The following is a 27,837-nucleotide window of genomic DNA, read 5'->3' as shown; positions in this document are numbered from 1 at the left end:
ACTGAAACAAACTATTTCTATACATTAGTTTATTCCTGAGTCTTTGCTTCCTAGTCTGCAGTTCATTAGAGCTTTGTGGAACGGATGAGTGACTTTCTTATTCCTAACACTTAGTATTTATTTATTCTGAAATTTAAAAAGATATGTCTTCCTAAAAGCTATTACTATATTTATAAAAGTAAAAAGAATTAGAACTTTAATATACATATCTGCATTTTCTTATCTGGATTTGTAAACAGTATTAGTACTATATGCCTTCAATAGTGAATAAGTACTTGTCATAATTAAATTTTCTTTCATAATTAAATTTTAATTTCAATTTTTTTTTTCTTGATTTCTTTATGCTGGAAATAAGATTTCTATTAGACATTGTACATGATAAAAGATACACTATCTCTGTTCCAGTCCTGCTTTCTAAAATATTCTTTCAAGTTCTTCTCAGACCTGTGGCATGGATGGGCACACGATATGCTTGCATTTGTAGGGACCTGAAGCAGAATTATTGCAGAAACCCAGATGCTGATAGCCGGCCGTGGTGCTACACCACTGACCCAGGTGTGAGATGGGAGTACTGCAACCTGAAGAGGTGTGATGACAATTTACAAATCACTCTACCGAAACCTCCTCAGACAACTCTGGAACCAGATCCTGGTGAGAATACTTTCTGCTCCCCTGAGGAATAACAGTAAAAAGCAAGTTGCTTTTTATGCAAAAGTCATAGAATTTAGTGAGAATGAAAGAGAATTCTAAATAATTACAGAATTTAATATAATACCTTATCCACTCTCATCACTTAATGAACTTTCTTGCAGAATTTTATAGGATAGTTTCTGTATTAAATTTTATATTAACATAGAATCTTTCATCTATGATATCAGGCAATATTGAAAACACAAGGAAACAAATGGCTGATAGTCTCTACGCTCTGGTGGGAGGTCTACTAGCAGTGACAATAAATATGGAGGTCATGGCATTTTGCTGGAAACTGTTCCAAGAATATCTTTTCCTGTGCCATGCATTCATATCTCCAGAGCTCCATTTCCCACCAGACGACAGCTGGCCTTTTGAATTCAGTTCAGATACAACTTTGTTGTATCTAGCTTTCATTTTTTATTCTGTCCTGTTTTTCAGGTTGAAAACTAATAATTTTGGCTGACTATGTATTACTGCCTTTTACGTACTGTAAAACATGGTGATGAACTGGTATCAGTGCCTATAAGGAAAAGACTTCATGAGTGCATGGCCTTTGTGGTCCTGGCTTATGGAGTCAGAAGGGGTCAGCTGAATCTAAGCTTCTTTAATTTATAATTTTCATAATCATGAAGAAAGCTTTTCAAATGCAAGCAAATTAAAATGTGACTGCTAGAGACCATTGATAGTACATTGTCCTTCTTTCCATGTACACATATTAAGTAGGACGTATAAGTCCTAATAACATTTCCTCAAATTTATTTCTGCTACACCACCATCAAGAATGGATGTGGCCCAATAGCTCACAGCTGACAATCGTAACAGTCATTTCCTTTTCCTTTTTCTTCACAGAATGCATTAATGGAAATGGTAAAGATTATCGTGGCACGATAGCGAAAACTGCAAGGGGCAGGACTTGTCAAGATTGGAGGTCTCAGAGACCACACAGCCATGACTATTTCACTCCCTTGACTCATCCAGAAGCAGGCCTGGAAAACAATGTAAGCAGCTGCTCATTTAATACTTGCTGTCATTGAGCTTTTTCTCTTTTTCATGGCCCCTGAGCAAGCATTTCATGCCAGGTCTTTGCAAATTGATTTGTTTTCCTCAGTTTAATCCAAGAACCCAATCACATTAATTTGTGTTGACATGAGCAGTCTGTTCTTCATTGGAACACACAGAGATCCCAGCAGCAACATCAAATGCTTTTGCAGCGTAGTCAAAGGACTTCAGATCAGCATTTGCTTCTTGCCACTGCTGAGGACTATCTGGAGTTGGTTTGTGGGCAGTACCTCTGCCTCCTCTGCCAAAAAAAATACACCAGGGTCATAGGTTTCAGTAGCAAGAGTGACAGGTGAGATGTGGGGGGTTCATTGTTAAGTCCAAATTCCTTGAGATATATACATGATGGATTGCAGCCCTAAGCCTTTACTAGTTCCCTTCCCCTACAAAGCCCTCCAACTTCTGCTGCAGCCCATCATGCAAGGATATACATGCTTCTGATCCATTCTGTAACTCATTCTCCATCTCTGAACTTCATCTCTAGTCTTAACATGTGTACCCATTAAAAGATCTTATGTTTCCAGCTGTATGTTTCCAGCTTGTAACATCCCACATACAGTACTTGTCCAGTTGTGGCTAGCTGTGAATGCGATATAAAGAGTTTGCTTGATGCTGCCAGCTTGTTTTTGTTAATTTTTTTTTTTAGTTTGGTTTGTTTTTTTGTTGTGTTGTTTTGTTTTGTTTTTCCGGGTACATGACTTCAGAGCTTGTTTTAGCCATTTCTCTGATAGCATCACATAGCCTGTATTGAATTCCAGCTCAGATTGGGGGAATGCTCTATGAAAAGCTGCTCACCATAACCTTTTGGCTCTTGCATAGAGTAATTAGTAGGGACTCTTGTAGAAGGGAAGCAATTATCCTCTCCTTTTTTCTAAGGCATGGGTTATAATTCAGAGTATAGTTTCTTCTATAATTAGAAAAGCATCTGGTAGAATTTCTTAAACAGAGAGGAGACTGCAATGGGAAATCAGAGTCCAGGAGTTCAAACTGTTTTCTTTTCTTGTTGCTAACTTCTGTGAGCAATGTGGCAGTCTGTGTCTGTACCCCTTCTCCTCTCCTCTCTGCATTACTTACTGAACGCCAGCTCTGGGCAGGGCACAGAGGGTGAAGATGTTCTGGAAGACCAGGATTGTGTTAAGCCTGTAGGAGTGAGATGCTGCTGCAGGGCCAAGTGGTCTTGCTTGCTGTCTTTTAGGGTGGTCAATAAAGGCATGTGCAGATGGTGGGACATGATTTGAGATGACACTGCCTAAATTCACATGCTTCCATGTGAGAGCTTGCAACTGTATGACGTATCTGTGCTGAGTGGAGATTAGTCAGCACAGCCTGTGAACCCTACACAGTAATTCAGCTAACCCAGCACCCTACGTGTGGGTGAACACTACACCCCTGCCCCTGGGACTCATAGACATCACTAAGTTGTGCAAGATCACCTTACACAATACCTACTTACCCCACAAGCATGAAAACAGAGTGGGTGTGAAAAGACCTCAGAGCTGACACTGCTGTTCCTGCTAACCACAGTGGAAGTAGGAGTAGACAATTTAGTGCTTTAGAAAACCTCTAGGTCAAGATCTCCTGCATTTCTTGAGAGGTCAGAAATTCAAGCTTGCTCTAGAGAAGCTTGCTGCCAGGAGACAGCTGAAGAGATTTTGTTTTTACTATCTTTTTTAAAACTCACAGAGAAAATAGAAAAATGAAACTTTTTTTTTTTTTTAATGAAATAGAAACCATTTATCAGTAAGGAATTGAAATTTATTTCCCAAATTTAACTTGGTTTTATTCTGAAACATGCATTGGTATTTTTTTTCTTCCTCTTCTTGTTAATAGCTGGTATCTTCATTCTTTGTTACAGTATTGCAGAAATCCTGATGGAGATGTGAATGGACCTTGGTGCTACACAACAGACCCAAGAAAAGCCTGGGAGTACTGTGACATTCCCAAGTGCCGTAATTATTCCTTTAAAGACTAGTGTCTCTCTTTCTTATATGATCATCTTTTATGACCTCTGGAGAACATTCAGTGATTAATCTGAAAGACTATTCTAAGACAGTGAAAGAGCTTTAGATATATTAAGGCTGTGGGGAAGTAATGCTTGAAACCAGTGTCTGAACTCTTAAGAGTAGTGCTTACTCCTCAAAATCCCCAAGCAGAGCACAAGATTTTCCTGGAACACACTGAAGCCCATGGGGGTTTTGCCAGGTACTTCAAAATATGGCTGTCCTGCAGAAATTGTCCCTGCTCCTGCTTGGTCACCTGGCACAACTGAGTCATAAGATGTGTGTGGCCACGCTGAACAAGGGATACTCTTATCTTAGCAAAATTTTTGCATCCCCTGCTCATGTGACTCTGGTTCTGACCTGGATGTAAAACAGATTATCCTCCTTCTGGCCCCCAATATTTAACCAAATTCCCTTGTCTTTTTTACTCTTAATAAAGCAGTTCAGAACTCTGAATGAGGTGGTGTAACAATGTAGATAGTCAGAATATTTTACTGCATTTTGATTTCATGTCCTTTCATGTCCATCGCAACAAAAGCCAGGCCAGGAAGTAGTTCCCACTCAAAACAAGGGTGACTTTCTTGACGCTTTATCCTCTCAGCTGCAAGCAACAGAAAATATGCTTATATGTTTACGTACCTCTGATCAAAACCCCAAAATGGAACAAAGAATAAGATGCTCTATAATTTGCACATAGCGTAACTATAAAAGTACTGCTGCATTGAAAGTGTTTGGCTGGGACTCGTAGGGGAAAAAACGCATTTTCACATGATTATTGTCTTCATTTTGAGGATCCAATTTCTTTTTAAAATACTTTTTTTTTTGTTCACTTAAAAAGCAGAGGAAACATGCTTTTTCCTTCAGCTTCATTATTTAGTTCCTTTTGCCGACAAAAACAAATCTATATGCCATGTTGTTAAGAGTCAGTTTTCCATGACTAAATAAAATCTGCCATTTTTGAATAGTTCAGAGACATCTGAAGCCTGACATAAGAGTGGACAGAATTTTTTTCCACAGAGACAGGGATTGAATTTCATGTGCTGTACCACTAAGTTTAGTTTCAATACAGCTGGCTCTGCAGCTTTTTCATTGCTGCCATTTGTAAGAATACATTGAAAGATGTTGGGAGAATTTATTTCTTCTTTCTGTTTTCTTCTTCCCTCCACTCCTTTTCTTCTACCTCATTGGAGTTTTAATCTTGTATTTTGCTGAAAACCAAGAAGTGTATGAGAAAAAAAAATACCAGACTTTTTTAAGTGTTGCAGGTGAAGGTAACCTAACAAAACATAGATGGTATGTAGTATATAACTGCCTGCAGATCAAAACCTGAAGAGATAAGTATAAGAGGTTCAACTTTTAGTTTTCTGAGTGCAGAGTGAATACATATAGCAAATACTCTAAAGTTCCTCATAGGGAATTCTTTTTTTTTTTTTTTTTCTTATTCTGTAGCTCCTGCTCAGTATGAGTGTGGGAAATCCAAGTTCAGACAAAAGTTGTGTGCTCAAAGGATTGTTGCTGGTTGTATTTCACATCCACACTCCTGGCCCTGGCAAATCAGTCTCCGGACAAGGTATAGCCATTCCCCATTACACTAGACTTTACAATCAAGGAACTTTTGCATCTCACGGGATGTTATTGTACATGGTTGCAACACTCTAAGGGAAAACTTAATTTGCATTTAAAAATTGTAGAAGGCTTAAATGCCTCTAAACTAAAAATTGAAAATAAACTTTATTAGGCTATTCATTTCTTCTAAATTAGATTGTTTGATAATCTTTTAGAAGGTAATTTAGATATCCAAGAATGCTATTTTTTGTGACAAATACCTATAGAATAGACACAATTGCTAATTTGAAAAATGCTGTTATTTCACTAAAAGGAAGAAAGAAGTTAAATCTGTTACTATATCCTGCTGTAGAGTCAGTATCCTACAAGGTGAGGAAACAGTTTGAATTATGGCTACTACAGATCTTGCTTAGGAATCAAGGCCAGTTCCAAAGCTTTCTGACTGGGATCAGAGCTGGATAAAAGCCATGGTCTGTAAAAAAGTATACATCTGTGTGCATAAGGCTTTCCAGTAATAAAAACACTGGTCAATAATAATAATTAAAAAAAAAAGCTATTTTCATAAAAATGTCTACACAGCACTACTGTCCTTGTAAGAAATATTGTTCAAGGAAAGTAAAATGTTTGATTCTCAATAAAAACGCAGAATAAGGTCTTTAGTTTGTAACGGCTGTGCTAGAAGGATTAACTGATGAACTGAAGTGATGTACAATTGACTTGCCCACCTTAAACCTATCCCTTTTTCATGCTTTTCTGCTCTATTACAGTTATGGCCTGCATTTCTGTGGGGGAACTCTGATAGACCCACAGTGGGTTCTTACTGCTGCTCACTGCCTAGAAAAGTAAGTATCCATTGTAGTCTGCATCAGAATTCAGTAATATGAGATAGAAAATAAAAGGAGAAACAAAATGGGCCCAATAACCAACCTGAGCTGTCTCTCTGCTCAGCTTGCACATACAAGAATTGAGCCAAGGCTATTCGTCATTCATTAAAGCAGAGTTTTGAATGAAAAGCAAGGAGTGAGGAGTGATAAATTTCTCCAGCAATCTTTGATTTTGTGGGCCATAATAAGGGATTACAAAACTAAGCTTATGCTTTACTTTTCTTCTTTTGATAGAAGAAGGTGCCCAACAATGTCATAAGAGTTCTACATCCTGGGTGTGCATTCATCAGCTCACTGTGTGCAATCATTTCCAATAGGTCATCACGGCCATCTGCATATAAGGTATATCTTGGATTACACAGAGAAAGAGCATTAGAGCCATCGGTGCAGAAAATAGATGTTGAGAAATTGTTCAAGGAGCCACACAGAGTGGACATTGCTCTACTGAAATTGAAGAGGTATCGTTTCACCTGAAGTGTTCCTTCATTCTGACAGGACAGTCTTGGTGTGCCTCTATTTTGACTAAATAGTGGTTGGTTGGGGTGTCGTTGAAATGTATATTTCTTTACATGTTGTGGCCCTCTCTTTCTTCCCTTTCTGCAGAAACTCCAGTGGAAACCAAGGCAATTCAGTTGCAGGGCTTCAGAAAGGGAAGGGGCTGCTTTGGGAGGGGAGGATGGCTAGGGATGGTGACACAGGCTGGCAATGCACTTGGTGCCAGCTGTTGTGAGGCAAGGTGGAGGCAGCAGAGTAGAAGGAGGTTGTGCCTAGAAGAGCTTTCACTGCTGGTCTCTCCCTACACACTTCTACTTTGGTAAGGCAATGAGGATTGAAAGCTGCAATGTTAATATGTGTGAACCCATACTTTTTCCATGATAGAGTGAGGGGATTTCTTCCAGTAGTTGTCCTCTGTGCAGGCAAGTAGTATGAACTTTTAATACAATACCCTTGGTTGGCCCTGCTTGCATATGTTTCCATTGGCATGAAACTCTCTCTAACGTGCTGTGCAATCAAGAGGAATACACCTATACAGCTACAAGATGATATGAACATGTTGTGCTTCTGCTTTTATTTCCATGGGTGTAATGCAAATCCAAAGCATAGCACAATTAGTGTGGCTTCTTAATGGAGCCTAGCTAAGAAGCTGCACCCAAAGGTAAGTCAGATGGACTCGAACTCTGCTTTATGATAACAGTGTCCAGTTTGAAAGTGACTTACAAATAGTCAGATTGGATGCAGGCAGAGTTAGCTAGGCTTTGTTATCTATTCATTAGCCTACATAGACACATTCTCTTGGATTTATTTATTTATTTATTTATTTTAATGTCTAAAGTTAACTGTTCTCCATTTCAAATCTTTTCCTTTTGTGTATCATGTTCTGTGGGATTATAGTCTAAGATAAAGGTGGTTTTGCACTTCAGAAAAAAAGAAAAAAGAAAAAAAAAAAGAACACTTATCTGAAGCTTAGGATTTCAAGGGAAAAAAAGGCTGACTGTATAAAATCTCTTTAGACAACTGAAGGTGCTATGAAGTATAAATGCTGTAATGGTTACTCCTGAATGAGTGTTTTGTTTGTTTCTTTCAGCCCAGCAATCATCAATAATCATGTAATCCCAATTTGCTTGCCTAAAGAAAATTCTGTGTTAGGAGGAAGAGAGGAGTGCTATGTGACAGGTTGGGGAGATACAAAAGGTGAGAGAGAATTAACACACCTGAAAGCTCCATTTTTGGTATATACTCGTGTCCAAAATACATTCACTGTGTACCAAAAACACTCAAAAAAAGCTTGTAGGTGTCCATATTTTCCAACCTAGATGATTCTATAATTCTGTGATGCTTCATCACAATTCATCAGCTACTGCTTTTCTTTCCAGTGTCTCCTGATTTAGATTCTCCTAAATCACTCAGAGTGATGTAAATTGAAACTCCCTAAACCAGTACTAAAAGAGAAGAATCAGACCTAAGGGCATATTTACTCTTATTTCTCAGTTCACTGTGCTTTTCCCCAAAGTGGTCTTTTACGCAGTCAGAAGGAAAGTTTTTCTAGACTTAGGCTATTTCTTAATCACATGAAGTGAGTTTGCTCATTCTCTCCAGTGATTTTTCTCCCAACCAGCCTTGTTCAGGTCTCACTCACATATAAACATGCTCACATTTTCACACCTCCTACTTTGTCTTGTCTGAGAAGAGCATCTTATCTTCTCTGTCTCCTTGCTTCTGCCCATCATGCCATTTTCAACTGCCTACTTCCTACCTGCATTCTTCCACAGAGAGAAATTCTCAGATACTGACAAATAAAATGGCTTGGGAATGACTCTCCCAGATATTGTGGATACTGAATCCGTATGGATTTACTGTTGGAGCAGTAAGGGCAAGCAGTGCAATGTGGATTTTGGTGGGTGGTAGAGGATTATAAGTGCCATGATGCTGATAACACTTACTGACTTTGGAATCACTCTATGTTATGCAGGGAAAGTACGTGCATAGTGCATAAACACTACACTTATTTTACTGCTTATTCCTATCACAATGTTGTTTTGCAGAGATGCTCATTTACCTTTGTCATTCATTGTGCTGTTTTTTTATTATTATTTTAATATATATTATTTGCAAAGGAACTGGTGGTGACGGCTACTTAAAAGAAACTGGTTTCCCTGTAATTGAGAATAAAATATGCAACCGCCCTGAATTTTTGAATGGGAAAGTCAAAAATCATGAACTCTGTGCTGGGAATATTCATGGAGGCACAGATAGCTGCCAGGTAAGAAATTCTGTATTGGTTTATATTGTAAACGATTTCAGATCAAATAGTGCATTGCCTTCTGTGCTTTAGAGGCTTAAAATTAGCCTCAGGATGTTACCACATCACCTGGTTTAAGAGCTGAAAAATGCACGTGGATTCTATTCTTTCCTTGCTCCTTCATCTGCTGCTAGGAAGTGGGGCAGGTAATTTTTCAGATACTTCTGAACTACAAAGCACATGGAAATACATGGCAGCCTAAGCCAGGTGTATGGAAACCAGCCTAGAATGACTAATGGTCTGATGCTTTTTCCAGACCACTTTGTTTGTCTCAGTTAGACTAGCTCCAATACTAAAGCTAGCTCAGTTAACAATCTGAGTCATCCCAGTTAGCAGTAAAGAATCGGTAGAGAGGAGTCTGCCATTTAAGCATACCAAAGGCCAAAGGAACAACTAGTTAGCAAGCGTCAATGCCTGTACAAGTCACTCCATGCGAAGCAATCTTCATGCTGAACTTTCCTTTTGCTGAAAAGGAAGAATACGGTTGCAATAGCTCACAATATCTCAAAAGCACAGCATGACGTCTTCTCTGGAATTCTATGTTTTGAAATTTAGTTCTTCGGTTTATTTAAATTCATGAAAAGGCTTAGAAATGCTTCTTAACATACTGAGTCAAAATGAACACTTTTCCTCCCTGAAAAGCTAGAGACGACTCTGGAAAGAAGTCCAAAACCAGCAGATTGCCTGCCTCAGTAGCCAAGTCGACACCACTGCCAACACAGCACAGCTACCCTATACACAAGTAGAGTGATGGTCAAGCAAGCCATTGAGGGATGTGCATTCATGTCTTAATAAATATGTCTTGAATGCATGCACTCACTTGGTCTTTGACCATGAGGCCGTAAACACCTCAGAGAAGAGAGTGAGGAAGGAAGCACAGATTAACAGTTACTAAGGGCAATAAGATTCCTTCTCAACAAATCCCCTTATTTCAAAAATAAATGTTGACATTTATTTGACAAGAAGAGTTGACAAGAAGAGATAACTTTACAGCATGTGTTAGAAAGCTCCTTTCTGGTTAAAGCTCCAGTGCCTTCTTATAACATGTGAAGACCTCTCATGCAAGAGATATTTCTATTTCTGTGCCTCCTGTGAGAGTGCCACTCTTTGCATACTGGTCTTTCATCCTGTTCTTTCTCACTCTGTTTAGGGGGACAGTGGAGGACCTCTAGTATGTCTGGACCAAGATAAATTTGTCCAACATGGAGTTACTTCTTGGGGCCTTGGCTGTGCCCAACCCATGAAACCTGGAGTTTATGTTCGAGTTTCTAATTATATTCCTTGGATTAGGAGCGTAATGGAAAACAACTGATACTGGGTATGGACTGCCCTCTCCTGGCAAGCAGTGTGCACATTAGAAATACAAGATTCCAAGTGCAATATTAAAGCTACAATCATTCCTTAAAAAAGTAAAATAAATATGATCATCCATTTAAAATTGCTATAAGTTAATGTTTATTGCCAAGAAACCCAACCGATGGTGTGTTACCCTCCTTCTATATATTCTGTGGTTTGCTATGTCTGACAATAGACCTACCCACCTTTGAAATACTTGTCAAAAAAACAACATCAACTGGAACTGGACACCTGCATTTCAATCTTATATGAGACTCTACAATGACTTTTTCTTCTAAGGTTGAATTTCCAAAGATGTCGTGTCTCAAGCAAGGGAAAAAAGGAGAATACTTCTCATTTTCTATGAGTTGTTTCATCCTTTTACCAATTCAGTGACACAAAGCAAAGAAGAAACTCACTGTACTTGTCTTTTATGCCTGTGAAGTTTTATTAGATATTTCTGATAGCATTAAATACATAGAACGGAAGAAAATGAAGCAAACACATTTGGTTTGTATTTTCAGATTTTTTATTGACATATAAATGTGTCAGCAGAAGTACAAATGTACCATCAGAGATATAAAACAGTGAATAAAAAAAACCCTGACCACAAAGTTAGTCCATAGTGAAGACAGAGAAATAGCTGATGTCAATCATTACAGCAAGTAATGACAATGCATGTAACATATTATAAACTTTCATTGTCCACAGTACCAGTTTTGTTTCACTATATAACTTTGTCTTACTGTATAATCGTTACTTGTATTTTTTTTTCTCTAAAAGAAAAGGAAGTACACAGGCTTGTGGTTACAGGAAATGAAATCTGTGCCCATATACCAACATCTCTTAAAATACAGCTACTTCTATGTGGTATTATAATGGCAAATTTCTTCATGATGTTTGAAGGAAAAGACCAGAAAAGACCCCCAAAATTCAGTGTTGATCTGCTGAATATACATGTGCAATTACACACACTAGAGGAAAAAGCCCTCCTGGTCTCTCTGCCAAGCAATGACAAATTTCTGAACCATGCAGCATTTCAGAAGTTACCTCTCCTTCCATTATGGGGATTTTATGTTTCATTTTACATTTATTATTTTTTCTTTGTTCTTCATCTATTGTCTGTTTTCTGTTGTCTAAAAAGAGATTTTTCTCCCAAAACACGCCATAAAAAGAAGTGATTTCAGTTGTCCAATAAGTTGCTGCTGTTTGTGAATCATGTTGCCCACCTAGAAATGCATTCACATTTTCCATGTCTTCCCCCAAGAACAAGTGCCCATGGAGGAGATGGGTTGCATTCTAGCAGTTTTGTTTTGTTGTTTTTTTTTCCCTGTAGACTGTAATGGGAGATTATAGTCTGGCTAGAAATGTCCAGACATGCCTGAGAGGCTACACACAACCCACCTAAATGATAACTCTTTAAAGCATGTAAATTGTGATGTTTTCCTTCTATGAGAGTGTCAATGGCAATATATATCACCACTTATCACGAATTGTACTTATTACTAACCATTTGTAGAAACTAGTAGAAGTTACTAGTTGAATGAAGTTCATTACTAGATGAAGGCAAATTTGGGGACAGGGACACATTTGGACCAAAAAGCATATGCGCCTGTTTGTTGGTCTAAGTAAACATTTTGCAGACAGGAAGAAGTTAGCTCCTGGGTTCCTGTGGTTATGTTGAACTTGTGTCTTTGGCATTGGTAAGGCGATCTGTCGGTGGCTATGCAGATCACATCATTCATTGAGCCTCTAGAATGAGGTGTCTAGCACATGCAAGACAACTAAAGCGAGCAACGTTTGCCACTCACCCATGGCTGTGTAACCCCATCATCACCTGGTCGTGCTAACAGGTTACTACCCTTTTCACAACCTTCAAGGGGCAGCCCAAATTCACACAGACACAGAAGGATTCTCCATCTTACAAAATCTATCTGTTATGGGTAAGAGTTAGCACAGGAGCCATTACTGAATATAAACTTGTCCTGAATTTAGACCTCCTGTTGCCATTCATTGTTATTGTATTAAAGTCAGAACACATACACAGCCTTTTTTCTGATGTTCTCTACATAATGAATTTTTATAAAATAAATAAACTTAATCTTCTGACACTGCTCCTAGTTAGTTTACATACAGGAATATTTTACCTGTATCCTCTTCCAAGCAACATATGGTGCTATGCAAAACAAAGCACAATCCAAAAGGCTGAAAACAAGCCTTCACCCCTCTCACTTCTCAAGCACCTTTCAGTCATCTACAAACAGCAACAGCTAGCAAATAATATTGACATTACTTTGTCAATGAATGATAGCTTTGAATGATCTTCACTGTCCTTCCCAGGCTGCTGCGGTGTCTAAGAAACTGTTTAAAAAAAAATAAAATTCATGAAGGAGAAGCATTAAAGGGAAGAGGAAGGCTTAGCTCATCCAGCATCACATCTGTGCACCTCCCCATGCCTCCCGAGGGCCAGTGGGGTCTGGTTGGCTGCCAAGAAGATAGGGCTGAGCTCTGTGCTCCCACCCCACACTGAGACACAGCGGTGGGTTTGCACCAGGGCAGTGCAAGCCCATGGCTTCCAGTTCAGGGCTGGTCTCTGCCAGCCAGCCCTGGGGAGCTTACAGCTGCCAGAGGATGATCACATTGGTGTAGGAGGAGTTTCCCCCCCGCAGCAGTAACTCCAGTTTCAGGTCATATGCTAATCACCAATTTGCCAGATGTTATGACACATGCATTTAGTTTCATACCTTCCGATCACTACTGACTTTTGCTAAGCATGCTATTGACCTCCAACTATGCCTTAGAGGAAATTAAGAATAGCCTTGAAAGACAGACCTTCATCGCTAACTGTTCAAAGCATGCAAACTTTAATTTGAGATTACTAATATAGATCCTGTTTTCCTCCAGCATGGTTGGTGGTATGGGCAGTTGCTGGGAAAAGGCAGGGAGAGCCAGGAACTGTTGAAATACCTGCTATACTCCTCCCCATAGGAAATCCCCATGCACAGCAGTCTTCTTGTGCTCTTAAGATGATTAGACTGCAGCAGTAGTCATTCAGCTGCACTGACCTTAACGTTAGCATCACTCATTTGTGTTATAAAGCCTTAAAACCCATTCCCATATTTTCTTATGCCAAATATTTTGTTCTGAGCTAATAAAGCCCTCTACAACAGCTCAATGTCTTTCTTTTGTGGTTTAATTCTCCATTGTTAACAGTACATCATTTGGATGCCACTCTCAAGTCCGTAAGGAGTGTATTGACTGTCTGGCTCTGGCCAGGCCCCAACACTTGGTGGAGAAGCTCACAGGGACCAAAACAAAGGCAGGGTGTGCCAGCTGTCTGCTTGCAGAGCCACAGATCCAAACACTTAACTACAGGTCAGCTTCAAAAAACTGGGTCCAGTTAACACTTCCCTCCATAACCAAACCTTCTCTTGTCCCTGCTCATTTTCCCAAGACAGCTAAACATCTCTGTCAGCATCTCAGATAACTTATACCCAAGGCAGAAAGATGGCCAATGATGTGGAGAAGAGCAACTCTGCGAGTCAGCTTGGCCCTTGTCAGAGTGAGGTGATTTGGTTTTCAGGAATGGGCAGAGTGTGTAGTTTAGAACAGAAAAAAAAATCAGCATGTCTGGCACACAAACCCCAACGGGGCCTGGGAGGAAGCAGTGATGGGCAGTTGGATGATCTGACCTGCAGAGCTAATGCCCTGTGACAGCTACATAACAGGAGAGGAGGAAGAGGAGTGCTGCCACATCTAAGAAAGACCTTCAATAGGCAGGGCTTTTGTCACAGAGTGTCACTGGGAGAGAGGAGCAGACAGGGGTGAGGATCTCCTGGTCCCATTCCTCCTGACCTGAGACTCTCTTCCCCAAAGTCATCCACATCTTACCATTTCCAGCTGTCCTCACCCAAGGGTATATGCTAACAATAGAAATAAACAAATGGCTCAAATATACAAAGAAATAAATAAGAGCTCACTGAGCTAGATAGTGCATCTTTTTAAGCAGATCTGTTCTACCTAAACCAAAGAATATTCCCTTTCTGGAAACAGCACTTAGAAAAAACAAATTTATTCCATATTTACAGAAAAATACACTGCTTGTTCTGAATGTCATTACACATAGAAGAAGAACATGTATTTTTATCCACACTCTGCAGCAAACTTCAAAGTGGCGGCAAGTGGAGAATAAATTCCCAGTGTGGGAACGTGATTCTTTCTTCAGTGCCATCCTTCAAAGATCATATATAAGAGTTGGTGTCCTGATGTTTCCTTTTCTTGCCACATTTACCATAAGGACTGAAGAAACAGAAGAGGAGGGGCGTAAAGGTGGAAGAAAAGGGAAAACAGAGTTGTAGTCCAAGTTACAGTACTGGTGCATTTATTATCAGCACAGAAAGTTTCCTTTTTCTTTTGTTTGTGTATCAAAGTGGGAAAAAGTTGCTGATGCAGGATCCAAAAACACTCTGTGAAGCACTAATCTATGCCACTACCTCCTCAAGAAAAATACTGCCAAGCAAGCCAGTGTGTTCCCTGAACGCCTGCAGTGCAGTGAAGAGTCTGGCTTGCTGTTTGCTAGGAGTGGGGAAAGTACGTTTGTATCTCTTCAGCTACAAAATTCATCTCATAGGTGACTTTTCAATGGCTTCACAAACTGTGGAAAAGCTCCCATTATCAAAGGCCCTTCCTCACATGATGCTTTGACTGAGGTAAGTGCTGTTTTTCTTGACCAGAGAGCTGCAGGTTTTGTGCAGACACAACTTTGTGCCCTTATGAGAAATTTTTCTGTATTTACAGAACCTGTCCCCATGGTTTTTGTTTTGTTTTTTTAACAACCTGACTTAGTGGTACTAAAAAGTTCTATTGAGGAAAATATCACATGCTCATTATATCATCCTGATTAGGGAATTTACTTTGACGCTCAAAACACATCAATAATTTATTACAGCTGACAAGGTTGGAGGAGGACACCCTAAGGAAACCTCACCCATGTAAAAGTAAGAAAATACATATCATACCTTGAAAGCTGCTCTACATCCTCCACTGTCTCTGGTAAGGAGATTCCCTTTGTCTCTGGTAAAAGCATTACTAGGATCCCACAGACAACTGCAAGAATACCTACAATGGACATGGAAGAAACAAAAAAGCAATAAAAATGTTATGTTTCTTAGTTTCAGGGTTTATCAACTGAGTAAGTCTTACTCAGATTAAGGCTAAAGTGAGATATTTAAAGTGCAACAGGTATTTCTGATTAACCCTGCTTGTAAGAGCACCTTCATGATAAATTACTTTAAACTATTAAACAAACAAAACAAAAAAAAACAAACCAACCAACCCACCAAGCAAATAAACAAAACCACCTGAGGGCTATGGATTCATTTACAGCCTGAATTACCCCAGAAGGGAGATCTTAGAGATCAAAATTTTATGTCCTTCCCCAGCTGCAGAATTTTAGCATTAGATAATGTGAACACAGTACTTCTATAAATATCTATTCTTGGAATAATGGTAATTTTTTTAAATGTCTTTTGTTTTTCCATTTTTGTTTTCAAGCTAAATTTGTCATTAGCACCATTTTCCCTTCTTACTCTATCTTATCTCTTTTGCTTTTTACCCAGCCACGTGTACTTCCTCTAAGTCTGGTTTATTTGCAGACTTCAACTTCCTTGTTGGAAAAAATCTACTTTTTTCCCACAAACTTAATTCATAGGGCTCATTTCTCCAAAATTAAACTGAGGAAAAGAATTTTAGAGGAAGAAGAAGTTGTGGCTAATATAACATCCAGTCATAACCATATATACAAACCAACCAAACAAACAAATAAACAAACAAAAAACAACAAATATTTCTTAAAGGACATCAATGTCCATTGTCCAGAGATTGAGCTTACTTCTCTGCAATTACAGAACTTAGCTGCAACGTTTCTCAGTCCTGAAGCACCTCACATAACTTCTATGGTTTTTCAGCCAAGTTACCAAAGGGGCCCGAGATCTTCCATCATGTGCTGTGAAACCACCCATACCTCACCCATTTGCTGGTCAGACTCTTTTGCTAGGCATGAAGGTTGGGAGGGGCTGGTTTGAGCAGGAGGTGAGGCCCACTCTACACTTTTGCCCTAAGAAAAAAGCCCAGGTAGGTGAAAACTATATTAACAAAAAGTGTATTTTAAATTAATTCTTACTGAAAATAATTAGAGGTAGCTCCAACCAAACAGCTGCTAATCGGAAAAGCAGGAATGGGGCTATGATCCCACCTAGGTCACACAAACTCGAGCACAGGGAAACACCAAAGTTTCTGAAAAAAAAAAAATATAGTGCCAGATATTTAAGAGATGCTTAGCAAACAGATGAGCAGCAGTTTGAGAAGCAGCATGTAGGATTAACTCCAAAATTATCTTGTCAGTATATGCCATCCACACTGATGGGTGGCTTGCTATTCAGTAAGGAAACTCTGAAGAAAAGTGAGTTTTACTGAAAAGCAGTGAAATAGGTGAAAAGCTGAGGGAAAAGTTTCAACTTACCTCAGTATTGTTGGGTATAACTCAGAGTTCACAAGGTAGACGATTTCAAAAGCGATTGTGATGCCCAGCCTTCCCAGCGTGGCCACCGTGGTTTTGAACCATGGGATATCTGTCCGTTCAAAAAGAAACCCTGGTGAGCCGTGCCTTACTGCACCCGCAGCCTGCTGCCAGCCAGCTCTCACTTACAGGGATTTTACTCCGGTACCTGCATTGGTTGCAGCCGAGCATTTCTCAGATATAGGGGCACAAGGAAAGCCTCTGCCCAGTTGTCTGTGAAGTGCAGATCACAGTAAAACATAAGCAAGGGTGAGAAAACCAAAAAAAAAAAAAACAAAGCTGTGATAGGTGGTAGAACAAGTCCTCTCTGCCTGCCTGCCTGAGTGACCACGCAGCCTCCTTGTCAGAGGCTGGTTATGGAGCTAGATGGACCACGGGTCTCACTCAGCCATGCCATTTCTATTCTCCTACTCCTAAAAGAATAAGCCTCAAGCCCTGTCAACAAAAACTACAACACAGGAACACTGAATCAGCGCAAGTCAGACTGAAAAACCACTGCTGTAGATATCAATCTATATTGACATTTATTGCTTTCCGGCATCATTAGAGATTGCTTTCGAGAATCAGAAATAAATTTCAGCCTAATGATTCAAGGGGCATAACACCATTCTCCTTAGAGCAGGCCAACTACTATTCACTATTTGTTTAGCCTTTGCACATTAGACACGCTCCTAACGATGTTAATTTTGGGTATCCTCCCTCTTCCGTTCCCTGGAGCATGGCGTTGTACCTGGCACAACCAGCTCTGGGTCACTCTGACCAGCTCTCCCAGCTCTGCAACAGGCACATCTGCACCACAGGGCAGAGTCATCCTGCCTCGCTATATGCAACACCTCAGCAGTCCCCCAGCCCTATCTAGAGAGCTGGTGGCCTCTGGGAGAGCGCCACGAGGAACATAATGAGGACTGCTGCAATGCCCTTGGAAGAGGACAGTCTGCTGTATGGACTAACCATGACTGGGCAGACCGGGAGGTTAGTGAAACAGCAAGCCTGAGCCTGGCACGAAGGGGAGCTCTGCCACTGGAGAGGGCTCTGGCAGTGGCTGTGTTTTCTCAGGACTACAGTAGGAGGAACAAGAAAACATTTCAGTTTTCTCTGAAATGGAAAATGGATGCTTGGATGTTTTTCCCTTCCAAAACAATCAAACAAACCCCCCAACAAATTTCATCACATGCTGCGATACTGCCTTTGCCCTGAAAAGCTCTGTTTTCAAACACTTGCAAGAAAAGCAAAGGCTGGAAAGAACAAAACAAATTCACATTGTCGCCCTGGCACCCCTTCAGCCTGTCGGACCCCTGAGGTGAGGGTGACGCATGTGTGGCTCCTCCCTCTGCCGGGAGACTTGAACTGTGTGAGCACCCCAGGGTGACCAAGCCCTCACAAGCTGCCGCTGCATCTTCTCACATCTGTGCAAACACTTCTCTTGAAAGCAGGACTTGGACCTCAGGTGTCCCATTTGTGAGTCCCCTGGGCTGGGTCCTTTGTTTCTGAGTCACAGTGCCCCATGGCGGGGAGCTGGCAGGCACCCACTCACAGCCTGGTGGCTTGTCAGAGAGGCTCACAGCAGAGGGAACCTGAGTGGTCATGGGCAAAATCCGTCAGCAGAGCAGAGCCAGCATTCACAGACTTCAGTGGTCTAGCTGAGGAGCTCAAATAAGTGAGGACAACACTGCATCATCCCAGGGTGCAGTCTCACAATCGCCAGTGCCAGCACCACAACAGACCGCTGACCTTCCTGCTCCATATCCCTGTCACATCGTTTCTACTTCTACTGAAGCAATGAAGCTCCTCAAACATGCAATACAATTTTAAGTACTTTTGGAGGAACCCTTTGAAGGAAGCTTAGCTGAGGGAGGTGAGCTAACCCCTCTCTGAAGTATTTTGTTTTGCACTCTCTGCAAACCTGCCTGGTCTTGTCAACACCTCTTACCTTGAAGTGGCTCCTTGTGGCTCTTCTCAAGGAAAACTATTGTCCCATGATAAAATCTGGAGCTAAAACCTCTAAGGCTAGCCAGGATTGTCACTTGCTTTGACAGGAACATCCCTGGGAGGAATCAGCTTCTCTAATGCCAGTTTGGCTGCCAGTCCCTAGCCACACTGAGGCAAAGCACACTGAAGTAACACAGGGTGCAAAGCACCTTCAGGTGCTTCTCTGGGGATATACACTTATATACAATAAAACAGCTACACAGGAGGGAAAACAATTTAAAGAAAAGAAAGGAGTACTAGGAAACCTTCAAGCGATATCAGACCCTTTGGTTGTCCTTGAAATCAGGTAAGACTGATGTAATTGAAAGTCATACCTTTTCTCTACCCACTTCAGAATTGCCCAAAGCCCTGGGAGGGTAAGGGCAGGGAAACTGTCCTTATTGCCTGCTGCAGCCCCTACTCCGTGTTGTGGTTTGGATGGGGATGGAAGGGCTGGGGTGAATAAGGGTGAGCAGAGCACATTGCAGCCTGGCATTGCTGTGCCGCTGGAATGAACGGACAGTGCCGGGAGAGCCATGACACTAGAGGAAGGTCTTGAGAGGTTAGGCCATGTGTTTTTTTTTTCCAGGAATCATTTTGTTTGTGAATGAGGAGAAACCAACAGTGCCTCAGCTAAATCACTGATTTCTTCCATTGTTAAGTGTCTTCCAAGTCAGGGAATATATCTTCCCCTCATGTTTGTATATTCTTCCCTTGCATAAGCCTTCAAAACAATTCAGGGCCTTTATACACATATTTTCCAGGACTACACCCATCTGTTGCTCACTGCCTATCAGAGATCTGGCCATTACATGTCCTAGGACAGTCTATAAGTAAATAAGGAATTGTTCCATGACTGTGGTGTTGTTTGCATCACCAGCCACCTTTTACTTCTATCTACCATCTTGTGTGGCCTCCATTCCTTGCTTAAGGGGTCAGGAAGAAGACATTGACCTAAAGATCTTGATGTTGGGAAGGGTTGAAAATTACCTTCTGGCAAGAATGCAGTAATGAGACATGCAATTCCTGCCACAAAGTTGCTTATTGCGAAGGGAAGTCGGCGGCCAAAGCGATCAATTGTCACTAAAATTAGGAGAGCGGCAGGCAGTTCAACAGCTCCTGAAATGAAGAAGTCCAGGTAGAGGTTTCCTCCAACAATTCCTAGGCGCATGACAAGCCCTTGGTAGATCAGGGCACTTGTGAACCTAGACAGCAAAGGGAAAAAATACTGAGAGGCAAACAAATGACTGCAAGCAGCTGGAAAGACCCTAAAAGTCGTGAGGGGGTTATTCTTGATAACACCTCACCCTTGTAACAAGGAGCACTGAGGTGGGCACTCACCAGGCATACATCAGGATAAGCGTGTTTCTCCTCATCTGAGGAGTCCTCACCAGATCCAGAAAGGAGGGATTGCTGACCTCTGTGTTGCTAACAGTGATCTGAGGAGAAAGACAAGCAGCAGAGTCAGCTGTCAGATGTCAGGCAGGCGCTGGAGCAGAGTTTCTAAATAAATGCAGTGCTCAGCAGTATTTCAGTCAAGCGAGCAAAGGTGCTGATGACCTGGTTTGCTGCTTTTAGCACTCCAGAGCAGTGTGCAGTTATGGGAAATAGCTTACAGCTGAATACAGCTGCTGGTTTTCCTTAACAGAGACCATGCAAAAATTGGAAAGAAATCCCAAATCTTGACTGGAGAGAAGAAAAATGATTTCCTCAGAGTAAACTGAGAAAGATTGACCTGGAATGCCTTGAAAGACAATAAATGGCCTTTGCAATGTCATGGTCACTTGGAGTAGAGAATGTCACAGGATGGGCAAAGCAATGGGTTGTGAGAAGGCTGCTGGTAATACACCTGGGCAGCAGAAAGTAAAGAGAAGTGTGAGAAAAATCAGATCTGTGAAGGGGTTTGGGTGCTGCAAAACTTAACTGGTGAAATTCAGAGGCACTTAAAATATAAAAGCACTATGATGAGCAAGGCTTTTACCCTAAATAACTAAAAATCCCACAAAGTATGAATTAACAGTTCTCATATGCCTAAGAGTTATGCCCGGCCAGCAGGTTTTAACCATGATGGGTCAAAGGGACACCCTGACCGAGGGGTTCCCCAAGCTGGCCAGCAACTGGGGGAAAATACAAGGGGAAGAATCAGTCTACTCCTGTCAAAGATGTTGCCCTTAATTTGTTTCCCAAGCATCTACTACAGGTATTTACAACACATAATAATACTAATACACACGCTGGCAGCCCTTTGGTTATGTTCACTTTGCAGGTGAGGAAGACAAGGAAGAGAAGGCACAGGTGGTTTTAGGCAGAGACCAAAGTGGGTCTGCCCAAGAACTGGCAGCCACAGCTGGGGTTTCCATCAGCTCTCAGAGAAGATGTGGGAAACATGGGGTTAAAACTGATGCGTCATTTTGAGGAGAACTCCAGGCAGCCTGGTTGCTGGGACTCCCAGTTATTGCCCCCTCCTGCGAGGAGCCCTAAGAAAGCAGATGGAGGAGCAAGCCCTTCTCTGCAACCAAAGCACCCGCTGCCCTTCACCCATGCCAGGAGCCCTAGGACACAATCCCAGCCCATGGGGAGACAGAGTGAGAAGACAGAGAGTTATGTGGGATCACACACATCCATGATGAGACAACAGGCAAAGCTCAAGGAATTTCCTGAGGGGCTCCTCAGCCATGCCCACAGCTCTTCTGTGTTGTTCACATCAGAAGATAGCACGGTGAGATTTGGCTGGCTGAATTTAAGCATGACTTTTTCATAACTAAGTGCCACAAAACTTGGACAAAAAGTGGACAGAGAAATGCCACATTTGTTTGAACTTCCTTTCTACTCCCTCTTGCTTTTCTTTTGCAGCCAGAGCCAGAAGTTTTCTTCAAAGCACTGCCACTACTGTTGCATGCCAGAGCGCTTTGTAGGACAGGCTGAGGTTGCCAGGTTTCTGCACTGCTCTTGGACTCTCTCATAATATGGTTATAAAGCTTCCATGACTTGTTTATAAGAGCAGGCTGCCAGCCATCAGCTGTGCCTTTGTGCAAATATGGTTTTAGTCCTCCAAAGGACCGAAGATAAACTCAACATGGCTGTTACCATATATTTTTATGTCTTAATAAAGTCATAATAACCCCAAGCGTGACTGACCATTTTTTATACATGAAGAAAAAAAAAATCACTGTGGAGTCAATGATTTGTTGGGAAGAAAATCCTCTTTTTGTTCCTTGAAGTCAAGGAGAGCTTTGCTATTCACATCACTGCGGCCAGGAATTCTAAGACAGAGCCCATGTTTCCAAGATACACTATCTGGAGACTCTGCAGGAAGTTTTGTAAATAACTTCCATGACATTTTTATGTCCCATCAAATTACATCTCAGTTTTTCTGCAATAATTTTCAAAGGTTCCCCAGAGCACAGACACATAATTCTGCACATGCTTAACTCTGCACAGGAGAGTACATGCATGTATATGTGTAATATTTATGCATGTACATTAATATATATACTAGAAATATCTATGTGTAAAGGGAGAGAGGTTTTTGATCCACAACTCTCTCAAGGAGCAGTCCTTACTCAGCTGGCCACAGCTCAGTCTGCTTTTGGACAGAGACCAAGAGATAATTACAAGCAACTAGAAAAAAAAAAAAAACAGTTTATAAAATACAAAAAAAAAAAAAAAGGTTAATGAGTTCTGTACAGAGCTGAACTGTACCAGTGTTGTAACTTAGAGAGCAAAATAAAGAAATGTTTATCTGTTTTTATACAAAGGTCATTTGTGGCTTCTGCATGCCAATAAAAACACAAGGCTGTTATGTCCAGAGCCACGCAAGGGAGCCAGCCAATGAAACTGTTCTAGAGGTACTGGAAAATCATAGCCAAAATGCACTGAAGGATAACATCTCTCTCTTCTCCCTGTCCCTCCACACCTGCACCTCTCTGCCTGAAATTCTGGAGTTGCAACATGAAAGAGAACTCTGACGTGACTTAAGGCAAGAAATACACTCGATCCCCCACTAACACGCTTCCTGGAGATGCTCTCTCTCCTCTGGGCACAGCACCAAGGACGACAGACATTGTGTATTGAAAAGGTCCTGGGAAGAGATCCAATGTGAATCTGGGTGTGTGGAGGTTAATCTTCTGCAGCTGTGAGGGGCTTAGGGGCATGAGGTGGAACACTTCTAAAAGAAATTAAATATGACTTTAAGCAATAAGTAGTGAAAGACACACGTCTCCATTCCGATGTGAGGCTCAGAAAATGCGCACGTCTAGCGTGAGGCAGCAGGTGCAGGAGTGCAGGGATGAACATGAAGGGAGAGCTGCAGCAGCACAAATTTCCAACTACATTTCTTGGGCACTGGGTAATGCTGACCAGGACAGGAAAACCTCAGTGAACCTCTAGCACAATGAGCAGATGTAGCCATTTCTCTCTCTTTAGTCAGTCTTTTCAGTTTGTTTCTCTCTCACTGATTTCAATCTGCAGTCCTCCAGTTGTGCCAGAGGCTACTCGAACATGCCTAGCACAGCTCATTCTGTTTTGTGGGACAGCTGAGGGTGATTTTCTGACCTTGTCTGGTATCACAGTGATGCCCTGATGTTAATAGGAGAAATGTCTCTCTAATTTCTGGCCCAGCCTATTACTCCTCATCAAAGCTCACTCTATCACAATGCTTCACTAATGTACAACAGTCTTATTCTTTATGTCCCATTTCTTGGCTAAAGAAGTAATATATAACTTTTTCACTGACAACTCCTCCCTATCATTAACTTTTGCCTGCTACCCTGAACAACATAACATTCAAAAAAAGCTTCATTTTTGAAGTTTTTGAACAGATCGTCTCATTGATCTTTGTAGTTTTGACTTTTGACTTTACAAAATCATTAGTCCAGATTCACCTATCTTAGGACGTATAGCATAGGTCAGGGCCCAGCTTCTCTACAGAGCCTGTTGTATGAAGTTTAACTTGCCAGAGCTGTTATTAACTGTCATACACTTCATGAAGTGAAAATATAATGGAATATTGGTATAAATAAGCTGTCCGTTTCTATAATACTTCTGTTGTCATATACCTCTTCCTGTGTGCACTTCATGCAAAGTCTATATTTATAGCAAGAATGTTCTTGAATGAGCAGAACTGCTTAGTCTGAGTGCCTAATTTATGAAGCGTTCTTCTTACCAGATAAATAAAATCCTGTGCATTTGGAAACAGCTATCTGATGTTTCAAGAAGAGAGTTCCAAATGTTTTTGCTTGGGGTTCATCCAGAATTTTATTCTAGGATTTTGGTGAAGCATTTCCACTTTTATTTTTTTATTTTTTTTGATAAGCTGGTATAAATTCTCACTTTCTCCCTTGATAAAGAAGAGCAATGGGAAAGAACTAGGTAAGATATGAAGCTGTGGGAACCCAGGCTGCCAACTACCTGCTACAAAGCATAGACATCATGATGTCCTTTCCTGACAGGACACACCAGTCCTCTCTGAACACTGCCAACCCAAAGTCTTTTCCTTTAGGTTAAGTGACGCTCTAATTAAAAGTCACACATGGTAATTTTGTATATGTGTGAGAATGAATGTATACACAAATGCAAGTATGTAGGCTATGCATATGCTACTACTGTGTGCTCATAGATGGCCATTTTCTGTAACTAGTTTCTTTTCAATATGAAAATAATTTCTAAAAGAGTGTTTAGCTAGTCGCCTTCAGGCTAGTAATCTGCCGGTGTTTTCCCTGTTATAGATAATGATTTCAAAAATTACTGCTAATAGCATTTAATCTCTAAACCTGTTTTTTTCTGGAACAAAACCCCATTCACATCTGTTATCATTAGTCCATGGGGCCAATACAAAGGGAAACATGTTCTACGAGCCAGGATATGCTACCCAACAAAGCGAGGCAAATGTCATAATGACATAAAAGTGTTATGTGAAATGCATCAGTCCTTTCAGCTCTGTCAAGACCACTTTTCAAAGGACTCTAATTCTAACATATACTTTCCTATTTTTAAACAGTGACAGTGCTTCCCATATTTTGAATTTTTCAGCATGTTTTCCCTAATAGGGATGGAAGCAAATTGATATTTAGAGTCATGTTGTCTACACAGTCTTCTGTTTGGGTTGTAGAAAAAAGTTATAGCAAAGGAACCAGGGAAGTGGATCCTTCCATCTCCACTCACTCACTCAGTTTAAACTGTAGCTGCTGTGAAATACCATTGGACCTCAGGCTAGTTTCACATATTTCCCAAAGGTTTTCTAAAGTAGGAGTGTTGCAAATGAAAGACTCAACTCACTGTTTTGCAAAATCCCTTTTTTAGCCTGTATCTTTCCACCCAATATGCTTTTAACCCTCTTGCACATAACAGTGTAGGTATGGGACTGAAAATCTTGTTCTGGTGTGACACTACAAGAGTTTTGCCCACCACACAAATCAAACTGAACCTTCAAAAGATTAGGAAAGCTTAGAGAAAACTCTAGCTCAGACAGATGACAGTACCTCTGAGTAATGTGGTGAGAGATATTTCCCATTGTGTTTTGCAATGTCATGCATGATTTTTAATGCCTTCTCTCCCTTTTTGCGTGTCAGGAGCCAACGTGGAGATTCAGGAACGAACCTGTAAGAACACAGAAGTTATTAACAGGGGTTTCATCCATTACTACCTTAAGTAAAGAAAATCCTTTGCCTTTTTCCAGCCTTTATACCCAACACATTGGTTTTTCAGTCTTTGGGAGACAAAACTCTTTTCCAGCCAGTCTCCCATACAATATCTCATCCTTGAGGATCAGAAAGGAGAAAATAGACTGTACCAATGCTCTGCAAAGTTGGAAAAGGGAGAAAACTTCTCAGGTGTAAAAGACTTCCCTCCCTTGCTGGGTTCTTTATTTAGATCCACCTGGCCTTCATATCAGGCATTTAAGCCCATCTCAATTTCCACAGCGTACATCAAAAGTACGTCAAAAGATAAAAAACAAAATGACAGGCTGTCTGTAGAACGGCAAGGAACTAATGACAGTCAACATCACCCACACGTAGTAACAAGAACAAGCAGACCAGGAAGCTTCTAGCTGTATCACTATAGGATAAATGCACATGCGCTCAAATATATACATATTTTATAAACTGAACCCAAAGCAAGACTACAGATCAATGTTTCAGTCTCTGCTAGCCCACTGTTAAGATGACTTTCAGTTTAAAAGTGCCATGGCAATGACAGGCAATGTTTGAAGAAGTACTATGTGCAAGAAGAGGATATGAGGCTTAGTTTCTTTGCATTCAGCCCACAGGATTTCTGGAGTCCCCTGGGATGAATGGTCACCTGGGCATAGTGCTCTGCTTTCTATTACGCATACTGCCCAAATCATGGGACCTACAGGGCAAGTTTGAACTGAGTACATAATTAGAAGTAAAGGTGGAAACAACGTCTGATGTGAAAAGCAGACAAGTTAAAGAGGTCTGGGCAAGTTAAACAGAGAAACAGCCAGTCCTGGGCTAAGAAGCAGCAGTGCAGGATTCTGGGAAGGACTGGCTGTGGCTGATGGCAGAGACAGACCCTGGGCAGAAAAAGGAAAGTGTGTGTCTGTGATTCACTAAAAAACATTTAGAAAGACAAAATCAACAACAGACAGGTGTCTTCTTCCTAATTTACAACATCTTGCACACTAGAGACTTTGGACCACTGTGGGCGCCTCAAGGTGCTCAAATAGCAACAGTAATAGCAACAAGAGCAACGACTGTAATGTTACCAGTAGTAGACCAGGAAAAGGAAGTTGGGCAGTGAAATGGCCAGCTGGATCCCCTGCCAAGTGGGAACCAAGTAGGCAATTCCAGGAAGAATCATAATTCCCAGGGTGAAAAATATCTGTATCACGATCCCAATGATCCGCTGGGAAGAACCAACGATCTCTGTCACTGAGGAGATAGAAAGCCAAAATAAACAACACAGAAACAAGCCTAACTCAAAAGAAGAATATTAGTGGTGGAACATAGGAAAGGATAATACTGTATCAACTCACAAATCTGTCTAGCCTAGCATCTTACATTCAGTTGTTAAAGTGTGTCACTGAAGTTGTCTAGGGCAAGCATGGGTTATACTTCTCCATCAACTCACTCACAGGTCTTCAGACAGAGAGGTCTCTGACTGCATGTTAATTAATTAATTAAACAGGACCAGCACAGGGGTTTGAGACCGCATTATCATCATGCTCAGTGGTAAATTCTTAACAATCTCCCTGGCACTATTTTGGCCCATGCCCCAGAGAAGAGGATCCTGTGGCAGGGGCTGCACCCAACAGTTAATATGGGCAAGACTTCTGTCAGAAAGAGTTTAGCCCTACCATGCTTATTTGCTCTGAGGGCTGAGGTACAGCCCACAGCTTGTTCTATTTATGGCTGAAACTTTCCCTAAAATCTGGTGGTCTAATCTGAATACTGCAAAATGAAGAAAGAAGTGTTCTTTTCTTGTAAAATTTGACCCTTTCAAGGAAGTCAATGTCATAAAACATTTTGCTGGTTAGAGCTCTTAATAATGTTGTAGGATAGGAGCTCACTTTAAAATTAGACAATGTTCTTGAAAGTGAAGGGGAAAGCAAATTCTGGACCTTTCACCAGATTTTGAACCTGAGCTGCTCGACAGTGAAACTTTGCCCAGAAAACTTAGGTGTTTCTGGACTTTAGATGGTGAGAGGGCTCAAGGGCTTGGTGGAAGCATGTTAGTACCCATGTCCCCATGATGTTCCCAGGTCTCACTGTAACCCTTTATACCTGTTTGCAATTCTGTTCTCACTCACTGACTACATCCAGGCATTTTAAAATACTATCCCAGGCCTCACAGACTACAGTGATGGTACACATTTTTGTGCTATATAATGATGCTTCCACTGTTGGAATATCACAGTAGATATTGAAGGGTTGATCTTCTTTTTAAGTAAATCTGATGCATCACCTCTAGTAGGATGCTTTCCTTGGTGCCATC

The 27,837-nt window shown here is 41.0% G+C and overlaps 2 protein-coding genes across 2 annotated transcripts in view; one reads left to right on the top strand and one right to left on the bottom strand.

Moving 5' to 3' along the window:
* PLG (plasminogen) overlaps nt 1-10,440 on the top strand; it is a 58,449-nt gene extending 48,009 nt beyond the window's left edge. Inside the window, exons 31-39 of the mRNA XM_083827633.1 lie at nt 485-651; nt 1,543-1,691; nt 3,608-3,701; nt 5,202-5,322; nt 6,086-6,160; nt 6,520-6,660; nt 7,788-7,894; nt 8,818-8,963; nt 10,153-10,440. Coding sequence (XP_083683759.1) covers nt 485-651; nt 1,543-1,691; nt 3,608-3,701; nt 5,202-5,322; nt 6,086-6,160; nt 6,520-6,660; nt 7,788-7,894; nt 8,818-8,963; nt 10,153-10,314 — 1,162 coding nt within the window. The 3' untranslated portion in view covers nt 10,315-10,440. The remainder of the gene's footprint in view (nt 1-484; nt 652-1,542; nt 1,692-3,607; nt 3,702-5,201; nt 5,323-6,085; nt 6,161-6,519; nt 6,661-7,787; nt 7,895-8,817; nt 8,964-10,152) is intronic.
* Nucleotides 10,441-10,848: 408 nt separating this feature from the next.
* SLC22A3 (solute carrier family 22 member 3) overlaps nt 10,849-27,837 on the bottom strand; it is a 31,056-nt gene continuing 14,067 nt past the window's right edge. The window contains exons 4-11 of the mRNA XM_083830003.1: nt 26,609-26,774; nt 25,362-25,479; nt 20,224-20,321; nt 19,873-20,087; nt 16,858-16,966; nt 16,519-16,631; nt 15,356-15,455; nt 10,849-14,636 (exon numbers count right to left, since the gene is read on the bottom strand). Coding sequence (XP_083686129.1) covers nt 14,579-14,636; nt 15,356-15,455; nt 16,519-16,631; nt 16,858-16,966; nt 19,873-20,087; nt 20,224-20,321; nt 25,362-25,479; nt 26,609-26,774 — 977 coding nt within the window. The 3' untranslated portion in view covers nt 10,849-14,578. The remainder of the gene's footprint in view (nt 14,637-15,355; nt 15,456-16,518; nt 16,632-16,857; nt 16,967-19,872; nt 20,088-20,223; nt 20,322-25,361; nt 25,480-26,608; nt 26,775-27,837) is intronic.

This window comes from Anser anser (genome assembly GCF_964211835.1).
Source record: "Anser anser genome assembly, chromosome: 3".
Taxonomy (NCBI): Eukaryota; Metazoa; Chordata; class Aves; order Anseriformes; family Anatidae; genus Anser; species Anser anser.
The sequence above is the reverse complement of the archived record's forward strand: the minus strand, read 5'-3'. Positions and strand labels throughout refer to the sequence as shown.